Here is a 23,279-nt window from a genome sequence, read left to right on the forward strand (position 1 = left end):
CTTCTGCTGCCTCAGAGCTGTGGCTTTGGGCCGTGCCCTTGGTCCTGGTGCTGCAAGTGAGGCTTTGGTGTCTCCTGCTTTGTTCAAGATGGGAGCAGTCCCAGGTTTTGCTTTTCCACCTCACTGCCAGCAGCTGCTGCTGTTTCTGTTCCCCGAGCTCGGCTCTGTGATCAGGCAGGTGCTAATAGTTCAGGAAGAGCTGGCTCTTGGGCCTGTTCTGTTCCTCCTGGGAAAGCAGAAGCGTGCACGATGTGCAAGACTCGAGTTAGCACGCTCTGTGTTCCTTCACGTTCCCCTTTTTATTGATCTTAGAGAGGAAGAGCTGACTCCAGGCGTGAGAGAAGCGGGTTGGGGGGCAGTGACCTCGCTGCAGGCAGAGTCCTGCCCTGATCGGGAGCACCTGAGGAGCCCGGGCAGGCTCCGCTGCTCGGGCATAGCTCGGGAACGAGCTGCAGGTGGAGCTGTAGGAGCTCGGGAGCGATGTTACACTCCAATAGCAATTAAAGCGGAATCCACAAAACATTCCTCCTCAAAATCGCGTTCCATGTGTACGTTTAGCCCTAGAAAGGGGGAAGGCAGGGTTTTTTAGGGAGAAAATCCCCTTGGAGGAGGTGGAAGCGGGGTTACGGAAAGCGCGGGAGGCAGCCGGACTGCTCTGTGCATTCCTTCGGAACTGTTCGCTCCCCTGGCCGCGCCTTTGGGCTGCGAGAGGGCGATACGGAGAGCCCGGGCTCCATCCCGCTGCCCCCACCGGGGCGCTTCCCCCGTCCTCTGCTCCGCGCTGCCGCCGGGGGAGCGGGGCCGGAGCCGGGCGGGGCTGCACCGCCCCGGGCCCGCCCCTCTGGCAGCGCCGCGGGCGCGGAGCCCGCCCGGCCCCGGGAGCGGAGCCGCTCCTGCCGCGGGGCCATGGCCCTGCTCCCGCGGCGCTTCCTCTGCTTCGTCCTGGGTAAGTGCGGCCGCCGCGACACAACTTCCCGGGGGCTCCCCGGGATTCCCCCTGGGCGCGGGCGGGCAGCCCCGGCCGCCTCCCCCGCGGTTTCACCGCTCTCTCTGAAGCACGGCGAGGCTCCCCCCTGGCTTCGCTGGCGACACAGCAGTAGGGGAATTAAAAGGAGAAATGATTCCAGGGCGCTTGGCCTCAGGAGCAGTGAGGCGGTGATGCTGTGGGACGCAGCCTGCCTTGTGGGGGATTCCCTGCTTGCTAGGTGAGGTGGACCGAGGCGAGTTCTGCCTCCTGTCCGCGCCTTTTGGTGCAAATGTTTAATTACTGCCTTTGGAGTCTGCCTTCCCTTTGTTGAGCCGCAGGGAAGAGGAGATAGCCCGAAGTGCCCCTTCAAAGAGCTGAGGTTGGATATTCTGGGGTTACCGGTGGTGGGGTTGGAAGCGCTGGCGTTGTGTGGTTGTTTCCATGGGATGCACCGTGCCTCGGTTTCTTTGCTGCTGCTGGCATTTCAGTGCAACAGGTAGAGATTTGTGCCGTGCTTGTCACCCGTGTACCTGCAGCAAAAGCTCGGAGGGGTGTTGGTGCTGTGGAAAAGAGGGAAACCGCACCCCCTCATCCTAGCGCTGATCTTCCACAAAATCAAGTGCTCCTTGAGGCAGCGCAAATTTCTCCTTCCTTCCCTTCCTTCCCCTGTGCCGGTTTTGTCCCCCAAGCCCCGGTGAATAATGCATTGAGCCGTGCTGCACATAATGTGCTGATCTGTACCATGTAATTAACTATTTACTGCTCCTCAGCTGTGCGGGGCAGGAGCAGCCCGTGCCCTTGGACGAGGCACATTCCCCTGCTGGGTTGCAGGGAAAGGCTGCGCGTTCCTGGCTGCAGAGCCCTGCGCAGGGAGCACTAATTCCTCTCCTGCTAGCTAGGATTTCTCTCTGCTCTGCTTTCCCAGCCTCTGTCTCCTTTCCCTGACTCTCCCTTCTCTTGGTCGGGGAGCTGTAACTTTGAAAGTACTCCAGGCTGCTCCTTTCCGTCTGTCCAGTGGGCTCGGGAGCAGCGGGATGCTGCCTCTTGTGTGAGCCAGGTGCCCGGTGGCAGCTAACCTTGGTGCTGTGGATGTGTTTTTCACTGCCTTCTCCTCCTGGGATTTTGTATTTTGAGCACATTTAAGGAAAACACCCAGCCTTTTTACACCTTTCTGCTTTTACAGTCAGGGCTGCACTGAAATTGCAAGTGGCAACTGAGTGCCCAGAAATCACGGTGATTTGCACCAAAAATGCAGGTGTTTTAAAATGAGATTTTTTTTTTTTTTTAAAGGGAGGGGTATGAAAGAAAAACCTGTCTCTTAAAGCTCGAGCTTTAAGTAACTTCACCACTGGCTGCAGTCTTTAAAAAGCAATGGCAGGCAGGGAATCAGCCATCCTAAAAACCCCAGTCTCATTCAGCAGGCCAGGGATCCAGCTGTACCCCAAGGTAACCACTTCCATTAAGGCAAAATGAGGCATTTTCTGGATTTTGGCTGCAGCTTCCTGCAGAGGCTGCTCAGGGAGGAGGGGATGGGGCAGGCTCTTGCTGTTACTGGGGCAGTGATGATTGGCACCACACACAGCTCTGTGCTGTGGTTTGGTGTTTAAGGGTAGTGCTTGGATTTCTTTTGGGTGTAGAGAACTATTACTGTGAGAGGTGAGAGGCAGTTGCAGATAAGGTCAGTAAAACATTAATATCTTCTTGATTCCCTGCATCTTCTGTCTATGCTGTACAGCACTGTGTTTGTGTAGCCTACAGATGCTTTCCTAAAAACAAAACTTCTGGGTACTGTGTATGACCTCTCCTGGAAAACAGGAATTAAAGCGCTTTGTGTCCTCTCTCAGCCCAAGCACACTCGGTAATGATTGTAGTTTGAGTGCCTCCTTTACAAAAGCCTAAAGCTCCCTTGAAACTCGAATTTAAGGCTGCTGCCTCTCTGAGAAAATCCTCCTCAATATTTACAGAGTGCCCTGGTAGAAATCCCTGACAATGAAGTAAAACATTGCTCCTCCTTTGAGACCATCTCTGGCATGGAGAGGACTCAGAACTTCCTATGCATTAAAAGAGAAGCGTGTGGACGGGGACAACAAAATTCCTCCCCCCTGTAATTCCTTGCAGTGCTCCTACAGGTGCCAGTTGTTTTTCCTGCAGGATTTGGTGGCTGTGTGATGGGCTCAGGAAGCCTCTTGGCTTTGAGGAGGAGGGTTGCATTGATTAACCCTGAAACCGTGCTGAGTTTAAGAGCCGTGAAGCACCGGCCTCACAGCCTCCCGTTCGTGCTGACCCGGGAGGCTGCGAGTAATGCAAATACAAATGCCATGGCCTGGCTGGAATGAAATGAGACCCTCATAATGGCTAAAGATGGGCTTGGCATCTCTCACCTTTGCACGGGGCTGGAAATCCACCTTGGGGTTGTGGCGGAGTTGAGGGAGCTTTTGGAAAGCCGTGGCTGCGAATCTGGAGTTACTGCTCTGCTCTGGTGACTTTGTTCTGCCTCCCTGAGTGGATGCAGAGTCTGGCTCTGTCATTTTTTGGGGGAGGTTTGGGCCCCACACCCGTGGCTGTGGTCAGAGCCCCTCCCAGCACAGACCCTGCTCCGAGCAAGGACCGAAACCACCACTGGGCTGGAGCGAGAGGAGCATTAAAAGCCCATTAGAGGGGAAATGCAGCGTGTCAGCTCACTCAGCTGAATGCCTTTTTCTCCTCTAAAATACAGTGGCTGGGGTTTGCCGGGTCAGTTCCTGCTGTGGGTGGGTGATTACCAGGGAATCTTCATCCCTGTCTGCCATTAAGCTGCCTACAGAGCTGGCTGCTTTTAATCATCAAATCCACTAATGAAGCTGCTTCATGGTTTCAGTCTCTTGTCTCTGTGCTTTTAAAACGTGAGCTTTTGGGGATGTGAAAACAGAGAAGCAGCCCAGTGGGGAGGCAGGCAGCAGCTTGGGTGAAAACCACCCCATTTCAGCCAAGGGTGACCCCCCTGGGCATCCCTATATCCCTTAGGAAACATCTGCAGGGAAAGCAGTAGTGCTGTGTGTGGGGGAGTTGCAGAGAGGTGCAAAATCTCTGTGTGCTCTTCAGCTGGAGGGGAGGAAAACCACATTGAGAAGTCTCTGTTGAAAAGGAAAACAAATGATTCTGGTGATTCCTGGGCTGCTCACGTGGCTCAGCAGCAGATTTCAGTCTGGAAACTCTGTGCTGAAAGTGTTCAGTGAAGCTGCTGTTGTGTGCAGCCTGTGATGGGTGCACCAAGGTGACAGTGAGGTTATTTTGCTTTTCTCCCTAACAGATTTTTATATTTACTCAATATGTGCTTCTTCATGGGAAATCTGTTAGATTGCCCTGGCAGTGATTTTTTTATCTTGAAGGTAATTCAATAAAATGTTTGCTTGTCCCATGTAGCAGAAAATCTGTGTTTAACACACGTTGAAACCTGAACCAGCAGGATCACAGTGTGTTGTCTCCAAACCAATGCCAGGCACTTTTAACCTTGGTGTTGCTTTCCCCTGTTCTTATTTTAGCCTCAATCAACTGAAATAGCTGAAGGAAAAAATAATCCCGGGGGTGGAAGGAGAGTACATTTGCCTTTAGCACATTCCTGAGATCTGGAGTGTGGTGGCTGCTCCTTTCTCCCTGGCTTTGAGACCAGGGATCTGTGGCATCCAGTGCTTTGTTGATGTTTTAAAAATAACTCTGAACCTTGCTCTAACATTGGATTAAGATGTTGGTTTGGCAATGTTGGACACCACATCCTGCCTGGGAATGCAGGGGGTGTGTGGCTGGTTCCCTTCAGGCCCTGGATTTAGGGTGCACAGAATCCAGTGGGGATCCCTCCTTTCTTCCACCCCACTCTTGTGAGCAGGGATTTGATGGTGGCCACAGCCAGGCATGATTTGAACTCGGGGTGGGTGAAGTCAGGGCTGTACAGACATTGCCAGTGCCTGTCTAAAGCCTGTGGTTTGCCTCCATTAATTCAATCAAGAAGAACTATTTTCCAAAAGACCCCGCTGTTCATCAAGGATATAATTATCTTTATAACTAACAGCTCATGGTACATTTTTCCCTCCCCTGATGTGCAGTCAGCCAGCAGTTGGGTTTCAGCATGCCTGGCTTTTCATTTCCTTTCTCCTTCCTCCCTTCTCGGCTGCTTTTGATTTTATTTTGCCTAGTGAGTGAATTGGAGTGAGTAAATAAAAGTATTTGTCATTCTGTCCTCTGCAGAATCAAGTCTAGGGATATGTAAGAGAAATCCCATTCCTGGAAATGTGCTTGGCAGCCTCTGATGGATAACAAGGCTAAGACAGGTGGGAAACTGAGGCAAGGAGGGAAAGACCCTCATGCAGTTCCTTGGAGCAGCCTATTTCAGTGTATTTAGTAGTTAATATTATTTAACAGCAATGCTTTATGACAAAAAGTCACCCAGCTAAGCAGGGCTGCCCTGCACTGGGCTACACAGTACAAACCTTGATTTTGCATTTTTGTTTCAATCCCGTATTCTGCATCTTACAGGAGCTGTTACATGGAATCTTGCATGGATTGGAATTAAAATTATTTATTTTTATTATTATCTTTCCTTTGGGGATAGATTGGATGCTGTAGGTGCTCCATGAAATACTGGACTTGAAAGAGGAGTGACACAGTTCAGTGGTACCTCTGAGCCCCCCAAAAGCCCCCAGACAAGCTTTGCTTTCAGGCAGCTGGCTCCTACCTCAACTTCCAACTAATAATTCCCTGACAGTTATTTTTAGGCAGTTTATTTTGTGCCCTCTTATAATGCTCGGAATAGCTATAGAATGGCAACAAAAACTCAAGTATCCCCAACCTAGCAAAAAGAAAATGCCTACAAATCTTGCAAGTACCAGCTTGAGGGGTAAATCACTTCCTTCCTTTGCAGGCACAACAGGATTTGTGCCAAATTTAAAACCTGGGAGATCCTTGTGGGTTTCATGATGATGTTCAGCTGTATGCAAAATAGCTCATTAATGCTGGCTGGAGAAAGAAAAACCAGCTTTCTCTTTATTTTGCTTAGTGTAATAAAATGAAGGGAATAACCATTCCAGGAGCAGGGAGTTAATAAATCAGATGAAAGGCCTTTGAGTTGTGGGTGCACTTCCCCTTAATATAAAAGTGGTTTGTGGGGTGAGCCCCAGAGGGTTTTTCAGGCCCAGCACATCTTGTGCTGCATTCCCTCAGAGGTGGAAACCTTTGGCCCCTTTGGAAGTTTTCCACACAGCAGGTCCCTAACAGGGCCTGTCCCCAGCACCCTGAGCAGGGAGTGACTTTCTCTGCTGACTGTGGATCCAGTGTCCCCTGTCTCCCAAGCCAGCAGGATGTACTCCCACCATGGGCTGTATCTCTTCCCATTTCAAGTTTCCCCCCCCTCTCAGCTTGAGTGGCTTCTCCCCCATCCTGCTTTCCTGGAGTCCTGTTGTGGCTTTGTGGCAGTGAAGCTGTTGGACAGGCAGAATTGGGGATGAGCTCTCCATCTGCAGAGCTCCCAGGGGAGCTCCATCCAGCAGGGCTCTGTCCCTGTGTCCGTGCCCTGTTCAAGAAGGAGCTCTGTGCTTTCCTTCTGTTGCTCCATCTGCAGCCCCTGGAGCAGGGGCAGGCAGGGAGGGGGATCCTCCTTTGGGGGTTTCCCAAGTGAGCCTTGGCAGAGAAATCCTGGGATCAGCCTTGCCAGAGATGGGCAGATCTCCCCCCAACCTCTCAGCATCTGCTCTGCCTCCAGAATCCTCACTGTGTTGGAAAATCCCCACTCCCTTTCAGCACATAAACCCCTCCAAATCCCATGAATTCCCTTTTCATTCACATCCTGAGTGACTGCCCTGGAGAAGGGAGTCCTGCAGGTTGAGGGACAGTGGCAGGAGCTGCCTGGTTTGGGGACCTCAGGGTGCTCCTGAAGCTCCATGAACAGATTGGGAATGGGATGATCCTTGCAGGTCTCTGTCTCCCCCATGGTCACCTGCAGGGCTGGGATCCCTTCATCCATCCCCATTCCCAGTCTGTGCTCAGCCCCTGGAACTGCTGCTGGATCCCAGCTGGGCAGGGAGGAGGGACTTGAAAACTCCATTCCCTGTGCAAATCCTGGAGGGAATAACCCTGCCTGGGCTGGCAGCACGGGCAGGTGGCTCTTGAGGAGGGCACAGTGCTGGGCCAGCCCCCTGCTGTCCCCAGCACCTGCAGTTTTCTGTCCCATAAAAGGCATTCCAGCTGAACACCAGTTTAGTTTTTCCCTGTGAACCAAGGGCTGTTTGCAGGCTCTGAAGCCTCTGCTGAGCTGGTGCTGCCAGGAGCAGTCCCAGTGGAAGGATGTGTTACAAACAGAGGGTACCAGACCCTCCCCAGGTTTCTGCAGATGCTGGAAGGGCGATTTTTCCATTTTTATGGCTGCAAACTGGGATGTTTCTCACTCTCATCCTCTGCCTCCTGCCCCGTGTCCTCTCCCCACCCTCCTGTGAATGTTTTATTCTGCAGCCAGGTCCAGACCACGAGGCATGTTCTGAATAAAACAGCAAAACCACCACCTTGAAGAGGAGAGCAAAACAGCCTTTTTCCATCTGGGGCTTGTTGAGAGCACTGCTCATTTCACAGGGAAGCTCTGAGAATCTGGGAGAAGCCCAGGGGAAGATACTGGGGTGTTTGTTCTCAGAGCCCAGAGCTTTGGTGGTGCCACGTGTGCCAGCCCTGCTGTCAGTGTCACTTGGCACTTACCTGCCATCTTTGGGCTTCAGCTTTTGGGTCAGTATCTGCCTGTTTCCTGCTCTTTGCTATGAAGCCCTGAACAGTTTCCCCACAAAAATCCAGGCAGTCCAGCTGGATGTTCTGGTGCATTCCCTGCAGGTGTTGTCAGACAGTTTCATCGTTCACCCAGCACCACCAGGGGTACCTGCAGAATTGCCTGGGAAAGGGGAACATCCCATGCTGCTGTGCCAGTCTGAAATCCCCAAATCTGTTCTCAGGCTTCACAGTCCTCCCCCTGGAGTTGGTTGCACATCCCAGCAAGAGAAGCCCAAGAATTCCTGGAATTCCTGGCACACTGAGGAGGGAGAGGTCAGAGAGCAAGGGATTGTGCAGAGGGGTGCTGATGTGAGGTGCAGGATGTTTCTGGCAGAGAAAGCTCAGGGATTTTTGCAGGTGAACCATCACTGAGACAGATATGTGGGCTCACAGAGAGTGGTGTCCCCAAAGCTGTTTCTGGAGGGGTGGCCCCAAGCTCTTGGTCCAGGCTCCAGCTCTGAGATGTGCAGTAGGAGAGTCCAGTTGTCTTCCCTCTTCCTGAATTTTTTGTAACACTTCAGGACCAACACTGTTTTTCTGCTGAAATAAATGTGTGACAGGCTTTGTGCAGCTAACCCTCAGTAAGCTGAGTCCTGGTGGATGCTTGCTGGGACTCTCCAGGACATCAATCCCAGGGCAATCATGAGGATCTGGGATGCCTGCAGAAGCCATCCCCTCAATCACCTCCTCACCACTGCTCTCCAGGTGTTTCCTGTGAGGAGCAAACCAAGGGTCCTTAATGTTGCATCTTTTACCAGGCAATCAGGGATTCTCTCAGCAGGGAAGGTTGTTCATCAACAATTCTCCTGAAAGGAGAAGAGGGAATGGCTTCCCATTGCCAGAGGGCAGGGTTGGATGGGATATTGGGAAGAAATTCTTCCCTGGGAGGATGGGCAGAGTCCTGGATCCCTGGAAGTGTCCAAGGCCAAGTTGGATGGGGCTGGGAGCAACCTGGGATAGTGGAAGGTGTCCCTGCCCATGGCAGGGGTGGCACTGGATAAACTTGAAGGTCCTTTCCAACCCAAACCATTCCAGAGTTCTGTGAGTCCCCATGTCCCTGTGGCACCTAAAGACCAAGCTGGGCTGTGGAGGTGCTGCATGGCTGCAGTGGGATGCTCCCAGAGGAGCACTGCATTCCTGCAGCTCTCAATGCCATTGTTCCTGAGGGAATGGCAGTGATGGGGCCCAGGAGAGGGGAGGCAGCTCAGCCTTGCTCCAGTTGAGTTGTGGAGCTCAGTTCTTCAGCAGCTCCTTGCAGCCTTCCCAGATGGATGCTGCTGAGTGCAGGGCTGTGACTGCTCTGGAGCTGAGTTATTTACAGCTCACTGCAGCTGACTTACACCATCTTCATCAGCAGGGCTGAGGGCAGAAAGAAACCTTCTGGAAGGAGAGACAGGAGATACAAAAATCCCTCCCTGCTTTTTTTCCTCCCCTGTTGTTACAAACCCTGAGCCTGAAGTCTGCAGTGGGGTTGGGGGAAAATCTGTGAAGCAGCAGGGATCTGTGGGGTGAGGTGGGCACCATGTGGAAACGTGGCAGGAGCTTCTCACTTTGACCTTAATTTGTGCAGTTCCAGCTAAAGTCAGTTCTCCTGGTCAGCTGGAAACAAAAGAGCTTTTCTGCCTCGCCGTGCCCAGCTCCATCCTCACAGCACTGACACAACGGGCCCTGCTGGGCCTGAAACAAAAGAGCCCTTCACCATGTCCAGAATCCAGTGTCCTTGCAAAAGGTCACAGGCTGATGGCTCTGCTTTCCCCAGCCCCTGGGGCCAAGGGCTTTGGGTAGGTGTGGGAGATGCAGTGGGAGAGGCACCTTCAGGAGCAGGTCCTGCTGGGGCAGGCAGGGACAGCAAGGAGCTCCCCTGCCTCTGAAGGAGCTCCAGAGCTGCATCTTCTGAGCTGCTGGGATTAGCAAGTGCTTAAAGCTCCCCAGGGTTTGGTTTTCACTTGGTTTGGGGTGGTTTTTGTTTTAATGGTAGGGTGATTTTCATGCTGGCTACCAGCTTTGTGTGGCTTGCTGCTTCTTGCAGCCAGGTTGTGGTTGCTTCCTCCCCATGGTTTATTCAGTGTTTCTCCTCCCTCCACTCAAGGTTAAGGTGTTTTTGCTGAATTTCCTCAAGTGGCTTCGTCTTCCTCAGTTTCTCTCTGTGCTTTGCATGTCTCACTCACTCCTTCCTGCTCTGTTTCCTCCTGTGCTCCTCAATCCCCTTGCCTGCTCATCTTTCTGCTTCTTAATCCCTTCTCCTCCCCTGCTCTCCCTTGTCCTTTTGCTGTGCTCTGCTCTGCACCTGACACATTCCCCAGCAGCATTTCCTCTGCAAGCTGCTTGTCCAGACAAGTGATGGCTGTGATATTTACATGTCCTTCACAGCCCAGTGCACGGATGTCACCCAGGGGTGACCCCCGGGGTGGCTCCTGAGCCTCCCTGGGACGCTGGTGCTCACTCAGCCTTCACTTGGCTCATCCAGATTGGAAGGGATGGGAAGGGGAGAAAAGCCTCCTGGCCATCAATCATCCTTCAGCCTGCCTGGAACTGAGGTTTGCAGTCTGTAAATCATTTTACATTTGCCTCATGTAAATTTGTTTCCTTCTTCATCTTCATCTTCTTCTTCTTCTTCTGCTGCTGCTTCTTCTGCTGCTTCTTCTGCTGCTTCTTCTTCTTCTTTCTGCTGCTTCTTCTTTCTTCGCTTCTTTCTTCTTCTTTCTGCTTCTTCTTCTTCTTCCTCTGCTTCTTCTTCTTCTGCTTCTTCTTCTTCTTCTTCTCTTGGTGCTTTGCTTCAGCATGTCAAGCCCTCCCACCTGGGAGCAGGGCTTATCCCTGGCTGAGGCTGTGCTCTTGGCTGGTATCAGCTAGGCAGAGCTTGAGATTTTGATAAACTCAGTTTTATTATTGCAGCAGTGAGGGTTTCATGCTCTTGAACTTCTCTTGGCTCAGTGAGTCCCATGGTTTTATCTCAAGTCAGGCCAAAGTGGCTGCTGCTGTCAGAGGCAGTGTGGGAGCCTTGCACCCATCCAGGAACATCAGCCAAGGCTCTGGGGGCCCTTCCACCCAAATTCCCACCAGCTCCTGACTTCCCACCCATTGCCATAAGATGCTCCAAGGATTCTGGAGGCTGCAGAGGGATGGTGTCCCATGGTGATGTCCCTTGGCCACTAAATAAGCAGCTCAGCTCTGTTGTGTTAAAAAAATCAGATAAAAATAAAGCACAGAGTTATTCACACGTAGCAAAAAATAGATCTGGTATGTGGTGCCTGCCTGCAGTGCACTCCAGGAGCTGCAAAGGCACTAGCTGGCACTTTGGCACCAAGGGAAAGCTATTATTTATAGCCAGGCTCACTAAACCATTCCCCCCATTTTCCCCTTCCCTTTGTAGCATCACTGTCCTTTCCCTTTCCCCTCACCAGCAGCATTGCAGTGATTGTGCATGAGACTGTAAGCAGCACCTTTTTTGTCCCCTTTTTAGAGCAGTTGCAGGGACACATTCCCAGGAGGGAATTCAATCAGCACTGGGCAGCCAGGGGTGGATTTGATGGATTTCCCTGTGTCTGTCCCTGTGCTCCATCAGAGGTGGATGTTTCTTCCCAAGTGTGGCACTGTGCAGGTCATTTTTCAGGGCTCAGCGGCAGGGTTCTCTTATTCCCCAGCTTCCCCACACCCTTACTTGTGTTTTAAGCCCAAAACCCAGACATTTGAAGTCCAAAGGCATTTTGGGTGATCAGCAGAGAATAAATCCACATCCTTACTGATTTATGAGCTGCCCAGCATGTCTTGAATAACTGATTTATCAGCACCAGGCACTTGGGAGGGTGCAGGCTCCCAGGGCTGAGAGGAGGGGAACAAACCTGGGAGGAGGAAGAGGAGGTTTTGGAGAGCTGGGGTTGCTCTGGTGGCAGCAGGGCTTTGGCAGGTGCCTCTGTGTGAGGACAGGGGCTGTGCTGGGGCTGGTGATGCCCTGTGAAGGCTGACCTGGAACAGAGGCCAGACAGAGTTAAAGAATAAAGTAGGGATTTATTAAAAGGCCTCACTCAATGGATCCACCTTGGGCAGCACAAGAGCCCAGGCCAGGTGAATCCAAAATGGTCAGAAAATGCATGACTGGTCACAGGGTCTCTTACTTTTATAAGTTCTGGTCCATTTACATATTGGAGTTCATTGTCCAGTTATAGCTTTAGCCCATGAAGTCCCATCCTTCTTGTTTTTCTCTCTTTATTCTGCCATTGTTTGTGCTCTTGGGCCTGAGATTTGGATCATTTGTCCTTGGTCCCCAGCTATTGTTTTGTCTCCCTGCTCTGTGCAGAGAGCTCACCATGCCTTAATATGAATCCCAGACCCACACACTAAAGCAGCACAGAATGTGAAAAATAGAAAAGCTCAAACCTGAGCAGCCTGTGGGCCCAGCAGAGCTGACAGCCCTCCCTGTCTTGCAGCCCAGCACTTCATCGCGGCCACGGCGTGCCAGGAGGCCGACTACGGCGCCATGATCCGCCACTACTGCCTCAAGGACTTCCAGCACAGCATGGAGGGCATCGGCCAGCGCCTCTGGTGTGACTGGGACGAGACCGTGGGGTAAGTGAGCCCCCTCTGCTCCTCCCTCTGCCATTCTGAGCTTTGTCTAGCGGGGGAGCACCCTCATGTCACTGCTTGGCTGCTGCTGCTGCCCTGCCTCTGGCCCTGCTGGGTCCCCAGGGGGTTTCTCCAGCCTGGTCCCACCTGGAGGGTTTGGAGGGGGGAGCAGGGGATGTTGTGTGCCCAGGCTTTGGTGGGGTTTTTGGCACTGTCTCCTCTGTGTGCTGGGTGAGGTGGGTCAGGAATGCCAGAGCAGCCAGGCCTGGGGGTGCTGATCATTGGGTGCTGATCACCTCTGTCCTGCTTGATCTCTTCTTTAGTAATGTGGCTGATGGGACTGAGGGTAATCCCAGCACCTCAGGTGACACCAAGCCAGGTGGGTTGTCCTGCTGCCCACAGGGACCCCAGCAAGCTGGGAACCTCCTGAAGTTCAGCAAAGTCCTGCACCTGAGGAGGAGCAGCCCCAGGCACCAGGATGGGCTGGAGCTGCCCAGAGAGAAACCAGCGTCTTGGTTTTAAAGGACAGGTGTCTGCTAAGGAAGGCAGGAGCCTCTCTTGAAATGGAAAATGCAAACCTCCTCCCTCTGAATATTATAATTTTGGAATTAAGGGGGGCTCTCAGGCAAAGATATGGGAATAGGAATAACAGTTCTTTCCTAGGAAAAATAAAAATAAATAAAAATGCAGTAAGACAAAACGACACTGCCAGAGTCAGAACAGGAGCTGACCCCCTGTGTGTCAGGGTGGTGGCACAGTCCCATTCCATGGTGGCTCAGCCCTCCTGCAGTGCCAGCTGTGGTTCTGCTGGAGCAGGGATCCTGCACAAGGGGGGAGTTTTCCTCTGAAGCTCCAGGGCTGCTGGAGATGGGCCTGGTGTCCCTCTGGGAATGCAGGGGAGAAGAAAGCTGCTCCTCTGGGAACGCAGGGGAGAAGAAAGCTGCTCCTCTGGGAACGCAGGGGAGAAGAAAGCTGCTCCTCTGGGAATGCAGGGGAGAAGAAAGCTGCTCCTCTGGGAATGCAGTGGGCAAAGACTACTCTGGTGTTCCCAGGGTCAGATTGTATCCAGGCAGGAATGCTTGGCTCCTCCCCTGGGCAGAGCATCTCCCCATGGGATGATGGAATTTGATCAGCCATGCAGGGACACTCAGTGGCCATGAACAGAAGAGATCTCCTGGAGGGAGGCTGGGTTGTGGAAGAGATCAAGAAAACTGCCCCATGAACAGAAGAGACCTGCCCCACCTCTGACAGATACAGAATAGAATACACAGCCCCAGGCACATCTTGCATTTCCAACCAAAAACAACCAGAATGAGACCTGGGGGTTCTGGTGGGCACCAGGTTGAACCTGAGCCAGGAAAGTGTCCTGGTGGGAAAGCATGGGCAGAAACTGAGGCATGGGAGGTCCCCTCTGGATACCAGGAAATGTGTTTTCACTGTGAGGGTGGCCAAACTCTGGCACAGATCTCCTGGGGGGGGATGTGGAATCTCCATCCTTGGAGATACTAAAAACCAGCTGAACGTGGTCATGTGCAGCCAGCTGTAGGTGGCCCTGTGTGAGCAGGGGAGTTTGGACAAGGTGAAGTGGATCTCCAGAGGTCCTCTCCAGCCTCAGCCATTCTGGGTTAAAGGGTTTTCACGGAGGGTTTGGAAGTCAGGGTGGTGACCATGCTCCACCACACAGCAGTGGAGCTCCAGTAGGAGAAGACCATGGCCCTGCAGTGTGCTGAAAATCAATGGGTTAATGAAGAGGCAGATTGGGATCCCCATCATGAGGGCTCACAGCTTGATGGACATATTTTCCAGGAGGTTTTTCATTTTTGCTCAGCACTCTGCTTCTCCAGACAGTTCAAAACCCCCTGAGTCAATGTGAAAACCCCATAACCCACCGAGATGTCCTCAGAGCCTGCCTGTGAGAAAATCCCAAACTGTCCCACCAGAGCTGCTGGCTCAGCCCCCGCTTCCACAAGTTGTGTGTTGATTTTCCCAAGCAACTAGAGGGAGAGGCTGCAGTGGTATGGCAGTGGCAGCAGCCTGCTCAGCCTCTTGTTTGTAATCAGTGTCAGGGAGTCAGCTGGGGTTTATGACTTGGGAGCAGAGGAGATGCAGCCCTGCTTCCCTGGTGGAATGCTTGGGAGCATCTCTGTGGGATGAGGAGGGTGCAAAGGGACACCCCACACATGCACTGCAGGGATTTGTTGGATTTTCTGAGGGAATTTCCTTTGGGTTTGGTTTTATTTTTATTGCAAACAGTGCTTTCTTTGGATAAGCTCTTTCCTATTTATAGTCAGCAGAGCTGAATCTTTTGGTACCACCACGGTGTAGATCTGCTGTGATGGTTTTGATAGAAGCTCAAAGACTGGTCAGGGGTGGCTGTGTGCTGGTGTGAGGGCTTGAGGGAATAACTTCCCTCTTTCCCCCTTCTGCTGACTTTCCATCTTGTGCCTTTCCACGGCCTTTCCCTGGGAAAATGAAGTGGCAGAACAAAAATGAGCTCATGTGACAGCAGCAGGGATGGGGGTCAGCTGGAGACACGGAGCAGATGGTGCTGTGTGCCATGAGTGGTTTGCACAAAAATTAAGGTTTGGTGAGATTTCTGTGGTTTCCTGCTTTGTGGCCCTTTCTTCAGGGTGAAATCAAAACCTACACATGTTTGTGTATCCCTCAAAGGTTGGACTTCAAGATCTTGGAGGTCTTTTCCAACCTTGATGATTCTGTTCTGTGATTCTAAACATACTATTGGGTTTTCCTTCCCCTTGATCCATGGCAGAATGGAGGGGAAGAAAAGAGAGCTGGAAGACTGTGGGAGGTTTCTGGTCTTGAGAAGCCTCATCTGGTGCTCAGAAATGCCCAGGGCTGCTGATGATGTTCCAGCCTTGACCATCTTGTTCTTTATCTCACACTGTCCTGTTTGTCTCCTAAAGAGCTTCAGCTGAACTCCTTACCCTTGAGGCACTTGGAGGAAATGTTGATAAGCTTGCAGGCTTTAATTTGATTGCCTGAGTCCATTTGCTCCGTGCAAACACATGGCTCAGGGTTATTTGAGAGATGACATTCCTCTGATCCTCTTGTGCCCTCAGGACGGTGGAAAAATTGGGCAGAAATAGTTCAGTTACTGCAGTAAATCAGCTGCAAGGATGTGGGGTTTGGGTGGGCTCAACACCTTGCTCCCTGGATGTGTGTGGGAATCATCATCCCCTTTTTGGGGAAGGGGAAGGTGTCCCAGCAGGAGTGGGACACAGATGCCTGGTCACCCCTCTGGCGTTAGGGGAAGGATTTTGTGTTCCACCAGGTGTGAGACAAAGAAATGGCAATGAAACATCTGCCTAGAGCCTGTTCTCTCCAGATCTTCCCCCAAACCAGGGCATTTCAGTGCTTGAAACCTGTCTGAAACGAGGAGGAGTGCTGGGAGGTTCTGCCTCTGTACCACCAGCAGCATCATGTTAGGATGATTCCCTGGATGCAGCATTTAGCAGGGAAATGCCCCTAAGCTCTATCATTCCTGCTCAGTTGAGGATGGGAACATCTTGACACACGGAGAGAGACTCTAAAACTCAAAGACAGGATGAGTTTTAAAGTGGATATGCCTTTATTTGGCATGAGGATATCTCCACAAAGCCATGCCTGCCCTCTGTCCACTCAGGTTTTCTTTTATCCCCTAGAATGTTGCATCTGCACCAAGGTTCACAATAAATAATTTCCTGGCTCCCCTCCCTCTCTGTTTTGTATGCCAGTCAGCTTATCGGTTGTCTCTGGTGGTCCTAGGGGATGAAGTAAAGTTGTCTTCCTCAGGGCTGACATTCTGACCCTGGTGCCTTGCACATGCTTACTGATCTTTTGGCCACTGTCCAAGGCAGGAGATTCATCCAGATTCATCTGGTTTCAGGGGCCCAAGGAGCCTCATTATCTCAGCATCCTTGCATTCTGTATCCTGTTGTTGATAAACATCCTTCCCCTTATCAGGCATCCTTGCATTCTTCTTGCTGTTTTGCACATATTCCTTTCCTTGGATGCAGCAAATATTAAGCAATGTCCATCATTTATGTGGCTATTCCTAATCAATACCTTCTAATTTCTGTGATTAATATAGATATCCTCTAGTTTCTCACCCCATATTTCAATCTGGGTAAATGAATTGTCTCAGCAGAGTCTGTAATTGTGGGTCACTGGTCCTCTTTATAGGCAGCAGATGCTGCTCTGTGGATGGGTTTAGTAGTTGGTGTGTAGGTTAAACAACTGAGTTAACAGAGAAGAAATTGATAAAACAAAAAAAGTAAAGAAGTTTTCTCCCTGTCGGATACAAAGTTTAGCACATGAACTGCTTTGTCTAATCTTACCTGGGGGTTTCTCCTTACGCTGCTCCCACCTCGCCCTCAGAGGCATCAGCTGAGCTCCTGCACCACTGCTCCTGTCCTGATGCAGCCAAGGGCTCTCCCTGGAGCAGAGTGTTGGGTGAGCTTGGGTTGGGCCATGGACAAGCACCAACTCTCTGGGAAGGTTTGTCCATCCCCCTTGAGCTCTGCTGGCTTTCTCAGCGTTGCTTATTTAGGGAAAACAGGTGGATTTTGATATTCAAGTTCTTCTCATGGACTGAGGGAACTTGGGCGAGCTGTTGCCCACTTGGCTGCCCTGGGACTCAAAAGCCAGACCGGAGCTGCATCTCGGGATCTTTGGTGGCTGAGCTATGGCCAGGAGTTCAGCTGTGCCCGGTGAATTATCCCAAAATCAGCTTGGCTATTTTGACTGCAGCTCCAGCTCCATGGGCTGGGCCAGGGGGATTAGCTGTGGTCTCCCTGGAGGCAGCTATTTCAGGGATGTGGAGCCTGGGGCTGCCCCTGCCCACCCCGAGTGCGTCAGCAGGCGCTGATGACTTGGGGATATTTGTCCTGCTGGGTTCTGCCTGCAGGGCCCTGGCCAGGGAATGGATTTGCAGGAGGGTTTGTGCACAGGGCGATGCTCAGGGTGCTGAGTGCTGCCACAGCTGTGGGTGTCACTCCAGCCCAGCCAGGCATCTTCATCCCAAATATATCCAGGCTGTGGCATTCCTGAAAATCTCCATGGAATGCTTTCCCCTGGAGCTGCAGGAAGGAGCTCACCAGGGGGATCATGGTGCTGCTCTGACAGCTGCAGCTAGGGATGGAGCTGCTCTCCCAGCTGGCAGCACACTCACACTCTGTCTTCAAGTTATTTGTCCATTATTTCCAGAAAAGAGATAGATCCATTCTCTTATTATCTCATTATCTGCTTACTTATCTTCAGCTTGCCAGGTCCCTTCTGGATACCCCTTTAGCCTGGCCCCAGGCTCACCCTGCAGCCTTGCAGAGGAGGAAATCAATGTTTTCTTTTAATTTGCAAAACAAAAGCGAAGCCTTGTGGTGTTTTCTTTTTTCCCTTCTGAAGCAAGGAATTGAGGAAGGATAAGAAATACTGGGATACTCATGGTTAAAAAAACCCCAAAGCTGTCAATCCTGTGAACCCCAGTCCAGTGCAACACCATCCATATCCAAGTGCTGTCAAGGAATAAATGCCAGAGCCAGTTCCAGCCTTGGCTGCAGTGATAAAAAGCCCCAGAGGAATTCCTTAGGATTTATAGCAGTATAAGCATTCAGATGCCATCAAACCCTAAATCATTCTTTGACTGCTTCCCAGCAGTGGCCCAGCCCCATCCCCATCCTGCCTGCAGCCCTTCATCCCCACACAGTCCAGCCACAGCATCCTTTAAAGCCAAACCATTTCCATGGTGACAGGGACAACAGTTGTAACTGCAGTTCATTTTGGGTAGGGAGAAAATATTCCAAAGCACAGCCAAGATTTTCAGGGCCAGGTGTCTGTCTCCTGGCAGTGCTGGGATTGTTTGGGAAAACCTGCCCTCCTCCCAGTGCTATCCTACAGTGGCTCCTTCATATTTTTGTGGAGGAGATGGTGTTTGGGAGATGGAGGCGTGCAAATGAGCTGTGGGCTTGTCTGAAAGCCAGAAGCTTGACTCCAAGCTTGCTACAGGCAGAATGGAAGCTTGGAGCAAAGTTCATTAGGGAGCCTCTCCTGCTGAGTCAGGAGATGCAGAAAGGACCCCCTGGCTTCCTCAATTTCCTGGGGTGGGGTCTGGGTGTGGCTGCATCCAATTATTCCCTTCATAGCACAGGTAGTTATTTATATTGTCCTGTTTATTGAAACCAAATTGAAGCAAAGCTGTTAAAATGAGCAAAATAATTGTGAAACTGATGTCACCCATGTGGGCAAATCCTGACGCCCCCTTCTCCATCCCTCCGTGGGAACTTTCACAAACAGGGTAAAGTTCAAGCTGCTTTACCCCCACGGAGGCGGAGCATCCTCTCTCCAGAGAGTTTAACTCTGTGCCTGAGGCTCATCCTTGCAGCCTTGGCTCAGCTCTGCCCTGCTCAGCGTGGTGGGTGTGGGGAGAACACGGCATTCTGGGCTGGGCTGGGGGGTGGCAACAACAGGGCAGGAAAACAACCCCCCCTTCCTGAGGGATTTCACCAGAGCCCAGGCTGAATTCCCAGTGGGAGCAGGCTGGCCTGGTGCTGTCACAGTAACGTGGCCCTGCCCGTGAGAAGAGAGAGCAGCAGATGCTGTTGTGGACAGGCAGTGGGACACGTTCAGCAGTGCCAGGGAAGAGCACACCCAGGCCCAGGCAGCAGCACTGCTGCTCTCCAGAGGGATCCTGATCCTGTCTGACAGGGCCCTGTGAGCAGCCTGGATCTGGGGTTAACCCTGGGTACCCCTTCCCAGCCCACTGCTGCTCTCCAGGGGGATCCTGATCCTGTCTGACAGGGCCCTGTGAGCAGCCTGGATCTGGGGTTAACCCTGGGTACCCCTTCCCAGCCCACTGCTGCTCTCCAGGGGGATCCTGATCCTGTCTGACAGGGCCCTGTGAGCAGCCTGGACCTGGGGTTAACCCCGGCTGTCCCTTCCGAACCCATGGATCCCCTCTGTTGGTGTCTGCTGTGGCAGGAGAAGGTCCCCAGTGCCCTGTGACTGGTGCATTTGGGATGGACAGGAGATGATGGAGTCTCACAGGGCTGTTTGGGGGTCTGTGAGATGCAGGGGGATAAATGAGAGCACTTGGCCATAGGTGAGAGCTCAGCTTTGCTTTTAGCTGTTCATGGAGAGCAGTGCCATGGTCAGGTGTGTTCTGTGTACCAAGGGCAGAAATCAGCTCCTGAGGAGCACCAGCCTTGCTCTCCCCTGGCCAAGAGCTCAGCACCCCTCAGAGTCACCTCTGCACTGGCACCTGTTCCTGAAAACAGCTTCTTTTCCCTCTGGGACCCTCCCAGTCACTCCCCACTGGCCTCAGGGGCGTGTGGGGCCAGAGGGTGAGAGATGCCACCCTGCTCCTGCTGAAGGTGCCAGCTGGAGCAGGGGGCTGTAATGAAAACAGTAAAAACAGAAGGGACAAGAGACTTCGGGTGTGTTAAGCCACCCCATTAAGGTGGAGGGACCCCCTATGGCCACCTCCTTGTCCCCCCATGCTGCTGGTGGGGCTGTGGCTGCCCAGCCCTTCTCCTCAGCTCCATCCTCACATGCTGGAATACACTGCTGCCTCCTGGAAAGGGCAGTGCCAGTTTATCCTTCCATTCGTGCCCCTGCTGGGCTCTGGTTCCTTGCATGTCTCACATGCACTGATGGGAGCAGTGATTTATCCCCATGGAAGTGCAGTTGGAGCCAGGGAAGAGCTAAGCCAGCTGCACTATGGCCCTTCAGCTTTAAAAATAGCTTTTATTTGCCTGTTAACGCTTTCCCTCTGGTTCCTGAAGTTGCTGCAGCTCCTGAGATCTCCTAAGGATGCTGATGAACGGGAAATGGTAATTCTGCACACTGGGATGCTAAGCAGAAGCTGCTTTTAGCAGCTGCAGGCCCTGTTAATTAAATCTCTGGCTGTGTGGGCACAGCCTGCCCCCAAAATATTTTTTTCCCCCAGGCAGGTTTTTAATTGGAGAGTTGGGGTTTGCTTTGCTTTGCTGCTCTAGGATTAGACGTGACTAATTGGGATGGGGGGGGAAATTGTATCTGGGTTTTTATGCATGGCCAGTTCTAAAGCAGGGGGGATTTAGCTGTCAATTTTAAACAGGGAGGGTTTGGATGCAATTTTTAAACAGGGGGGGTTTAGCTGTCATTTTTGAAGCAGGGAGAGTTTAGCTGTCATTCCAGAGCATGGCTGAAGCTGGCACAGGGACAGTGGCTCTGGCTCAGGGCTGCTCCTGCTTTTCCAGGTATTTTTAAAAAAATGGAAAAATGGACTTGCTGGTCACAGAGGGGTGGGATGGGCTGTGGGCCTGCCCTGCTGGTTTCTGTGCAACCTCCCCAGTTTTCGGCAAATTAAAGGAGATTTTTGAGTAGATTCAATGAACTTATTTCTATCCCCCTTTGGACTGAGCTCACACAAGCTGGAGGATGGTTCTCTGAAGGCCAAGTTGGGACAAGTTTCCTGAAGTCTGCTTAAAATGTGGGTCTGGCCTGTATTTTCTAATAACACCAGTTCAGTCAGGAAATTCTGCAAAATTTAACACAAACCAAACAAAAAACCTCCAAACTTGCTTCTTGGTATTTCTGTAAATACTATTTCTGTTTTCATTTCCTTCTGTAAATTAAACCACCACCACCACCACCACTACTGTGTCATTTCATAAATGAAAACTGCTTTTAGCTGTGATTGAGCACTTAAAAGTTGCCATCAGATGTGGGAATTTAAAATACCCTGCAACATTTTTACCTCTCCAGCTATGAACTCAAAACCCTATATATTTTTATAGGTTACATAAATTTTCAAACACCCGCTACATATTTTTATGGGGCTAGGTATATCCAGCTGAAAACTCAAAAAATGGCTACAAAATTTAAGAACTCAAATCTGTAGTAGAATCTCAGGTACACATTTCTGTAACAGAATATAATATATTGTACAGGGAGGGATATATTATATGCCAAAGCATATAACATATCCCTCCCTGTACAATATATATTATATATACAATATATATGTATAAAATATACAATATATACTATATATAGTATATATAGTATATATTATACATATATATTGTTTATATGTAGTATATAGTGTATATATATACTGTATATTCTATATAAAATATATAAAATATATTTTATATATATTATATACAATATACAATATATATTACAATATATAATATATATAATATATGCAATTTTTACTATATATAATACATATATACTTTATATGCTAGATATAGTATACTATAGTATATATACAATTATATGTACTATATATATTACATATATAGTCCATATAATTGTATATATATGTATTATATATATAGTACATATATATACATATATAGTGTATATATATGATACATATACATCATATATGTATAATATATAATACAATATGTATTATATAATATAATATCTATTATACATATATGATATATATGATATATATATTTGATATATTCCATTCTATTTTCATTATAAATTACATAGCATTTATTTTGTATTTTATATACACTGCATATAATGTATATAATATATACAATGCATATTATATATATATACACTATATATATGGTATATATACTATATATAGTATATATACTGCATATAATATATACAATGTATACTATCTATAAAACATATATACTATATATATAATATATACCATATGTATTATATATATTGTAATATATATTATGTATAATACATATATGATGTATATGGTATATATATGAGATATTCTATGCTATGCTATGCTATGCTATTCTAGTCATTATAAATTACCCAGTATATATTTTGTATTTTATATACACTGCGTATAATGGATACTGGATATTGCACGGGGGGAGGGTGGCGTGGCCGTGGCCGGGCGCTGGTGGCGGTGCCAGCCGGTGTCCCCGTGTTTTGCAGCACCTACGGGGAGCTCACCAACTGCACGGCGCTGATCGCCGAGAAGCTCGACTGCTACTGGCCCAACCGGCTGGTGGACGAGTTCTTCGTGGCCGTGCACCGGCAATACTTCAGGAACTGCTCGCCGTCGGGCCGGGCGCTGCACGACCCCCCGAACGGCGTGCTGTGTCCCTTCATCGTGCTGCCCGTGCTGGTCACCCTGCTGATGACAGCGCTCGTCGTGTGGCGGAGCAAACGCAGCGAGGGCATCGTGTAGGGGCGCGGGGAGGGACGGGCGGGTGTTCCCTGGAGTTTGGGAAGATCTGCCGGAGGGTACCGAGCCCCGGAGGCAGGGACAGCATGGGCACCGCTCCTCCTCCGCCCGTGTGCCCGCTGTTTCCGAATAAATGGCATTTCAGCGGTGGGTGTTGGGCCGAGCGGGGACTCCGCGGGGCTCCCCCCGCACCGGCTCCGCTCCGCCTCTCCCAGCCGCTTCCATCGTGTGCGAGCAGGGCAATTGTAAAGGGAAAGAAAACCCCAGAGGGGTGTGGGGAGTTGAAATCCTGCCAGCGGGTCTGGGTGAGCCTGATCATCCTCGGCTTCCTCTCTGTCCTGTTCTGGGTTCCCTCCCCCCACGGGAAAGGCATCTTCTCCCCCAGCCCCCCGCAAAAAGACTGGGTTTGCCTGGGAGCTGGGGAACAACGCGGGGAAGTCGGTGGTGGGAGCGGGTGGTGCCCTGGGGCTACTAACAAGGAACGGGAATAAGGTGCTTTTCCTACCTAAATAAATAAATACCTGAATAAACCAGGTGCCTGTCTCTGTCAAGGCTGAGCTGAAGTCTCCCCCTCAGTGCCCTCATTCTGTGATGGCAGACACCCCCAGCAGTGCTGCCCCCACGCCACGAGCACTGGGTGTGGGTCGGGACTCCAGGAGTGGGGTCAGCTCCAGAGCAGGGAGCCTGGACAGTGCCTGGGATGGGATGGGATGGGATGGGATGGGATGGGATGGGATGGGATGGGATGGGATGGGATGGGATGGGATGGGATGGGAACCCCCCCCAACCCCGCCCTGACAGCTCCAGACC

At 50.9% G+C, this 23,279-nt stretch overlaps 1 protein-coding gene across 1 annotated transcript; it reads left to right on the top strand.

The window, feature by feature from the left end:
* Positions 1 to 840: 840 nt before the first annotated feature.
* RAMP1 (receptor activity modifying protein 1) lies at positions 841 to 23,002 on the top strand. The gene is made up of 3 exons (XM_066553419.1): positions 841 to 946; positions 12,175 to 12,313; positions 22,217 to 23,002. Exons 1-3 carry the CDS (start codon positions 907 to 909, stop codon positions 22,470 to 22,472), a joined length of 435 nt encoding a protein of 144 aa, XP_066409516.1. The 5' UTR covers positions 841 to 906; the 3' UTR covers positions 22,473 to 23,002.
* The last annotated feature ends 277 nt before the right edge of the window (positions 23,003 to 23,279 follow it).

Source organism: Molothrus aeneus, chromosome 7 (assembly GCF_037042795.1).
Source record: "Molothrus aeneus isolate 106 chromosome 7, BPBGC_Maene_1.0, whole genome shotgun sequence".
Taxonomy (NCBI): domain Eukaryota; kingdom Metazoa; phylum Chordata; class Aves; order Passeriformes; family Icteridae; genus Molothrus; species Molothrus aeneus.

What these genes read in the sequence shown, in the direction of transcription:
- RAMP1 (XM_066553419.1), top strand. Translation starts at nt 907, where the DNA reads ATGGCCCTGCTCCCGCGGCGCTTCCTCTGCTTCGTCCTGG. An exon ending in CTTCCTCTGCTTCGTCCTGG is followed by an intron (nt 947 to 12,174) that starts GTAAGTGCGGCC and finishes CCTGTCTTGCAG; the next exon opens with CCCAGCACTTCATCGCGGCC. An exon ending in GACTGGGACGAGACCGTGGG is followed by an intron (nt 12,314 to 22,216) that starts GTAAGTGAGCCC and finishes CGTGTTTTGCAG; the next exon opens with CACCTACGGGGAGCTCACCA.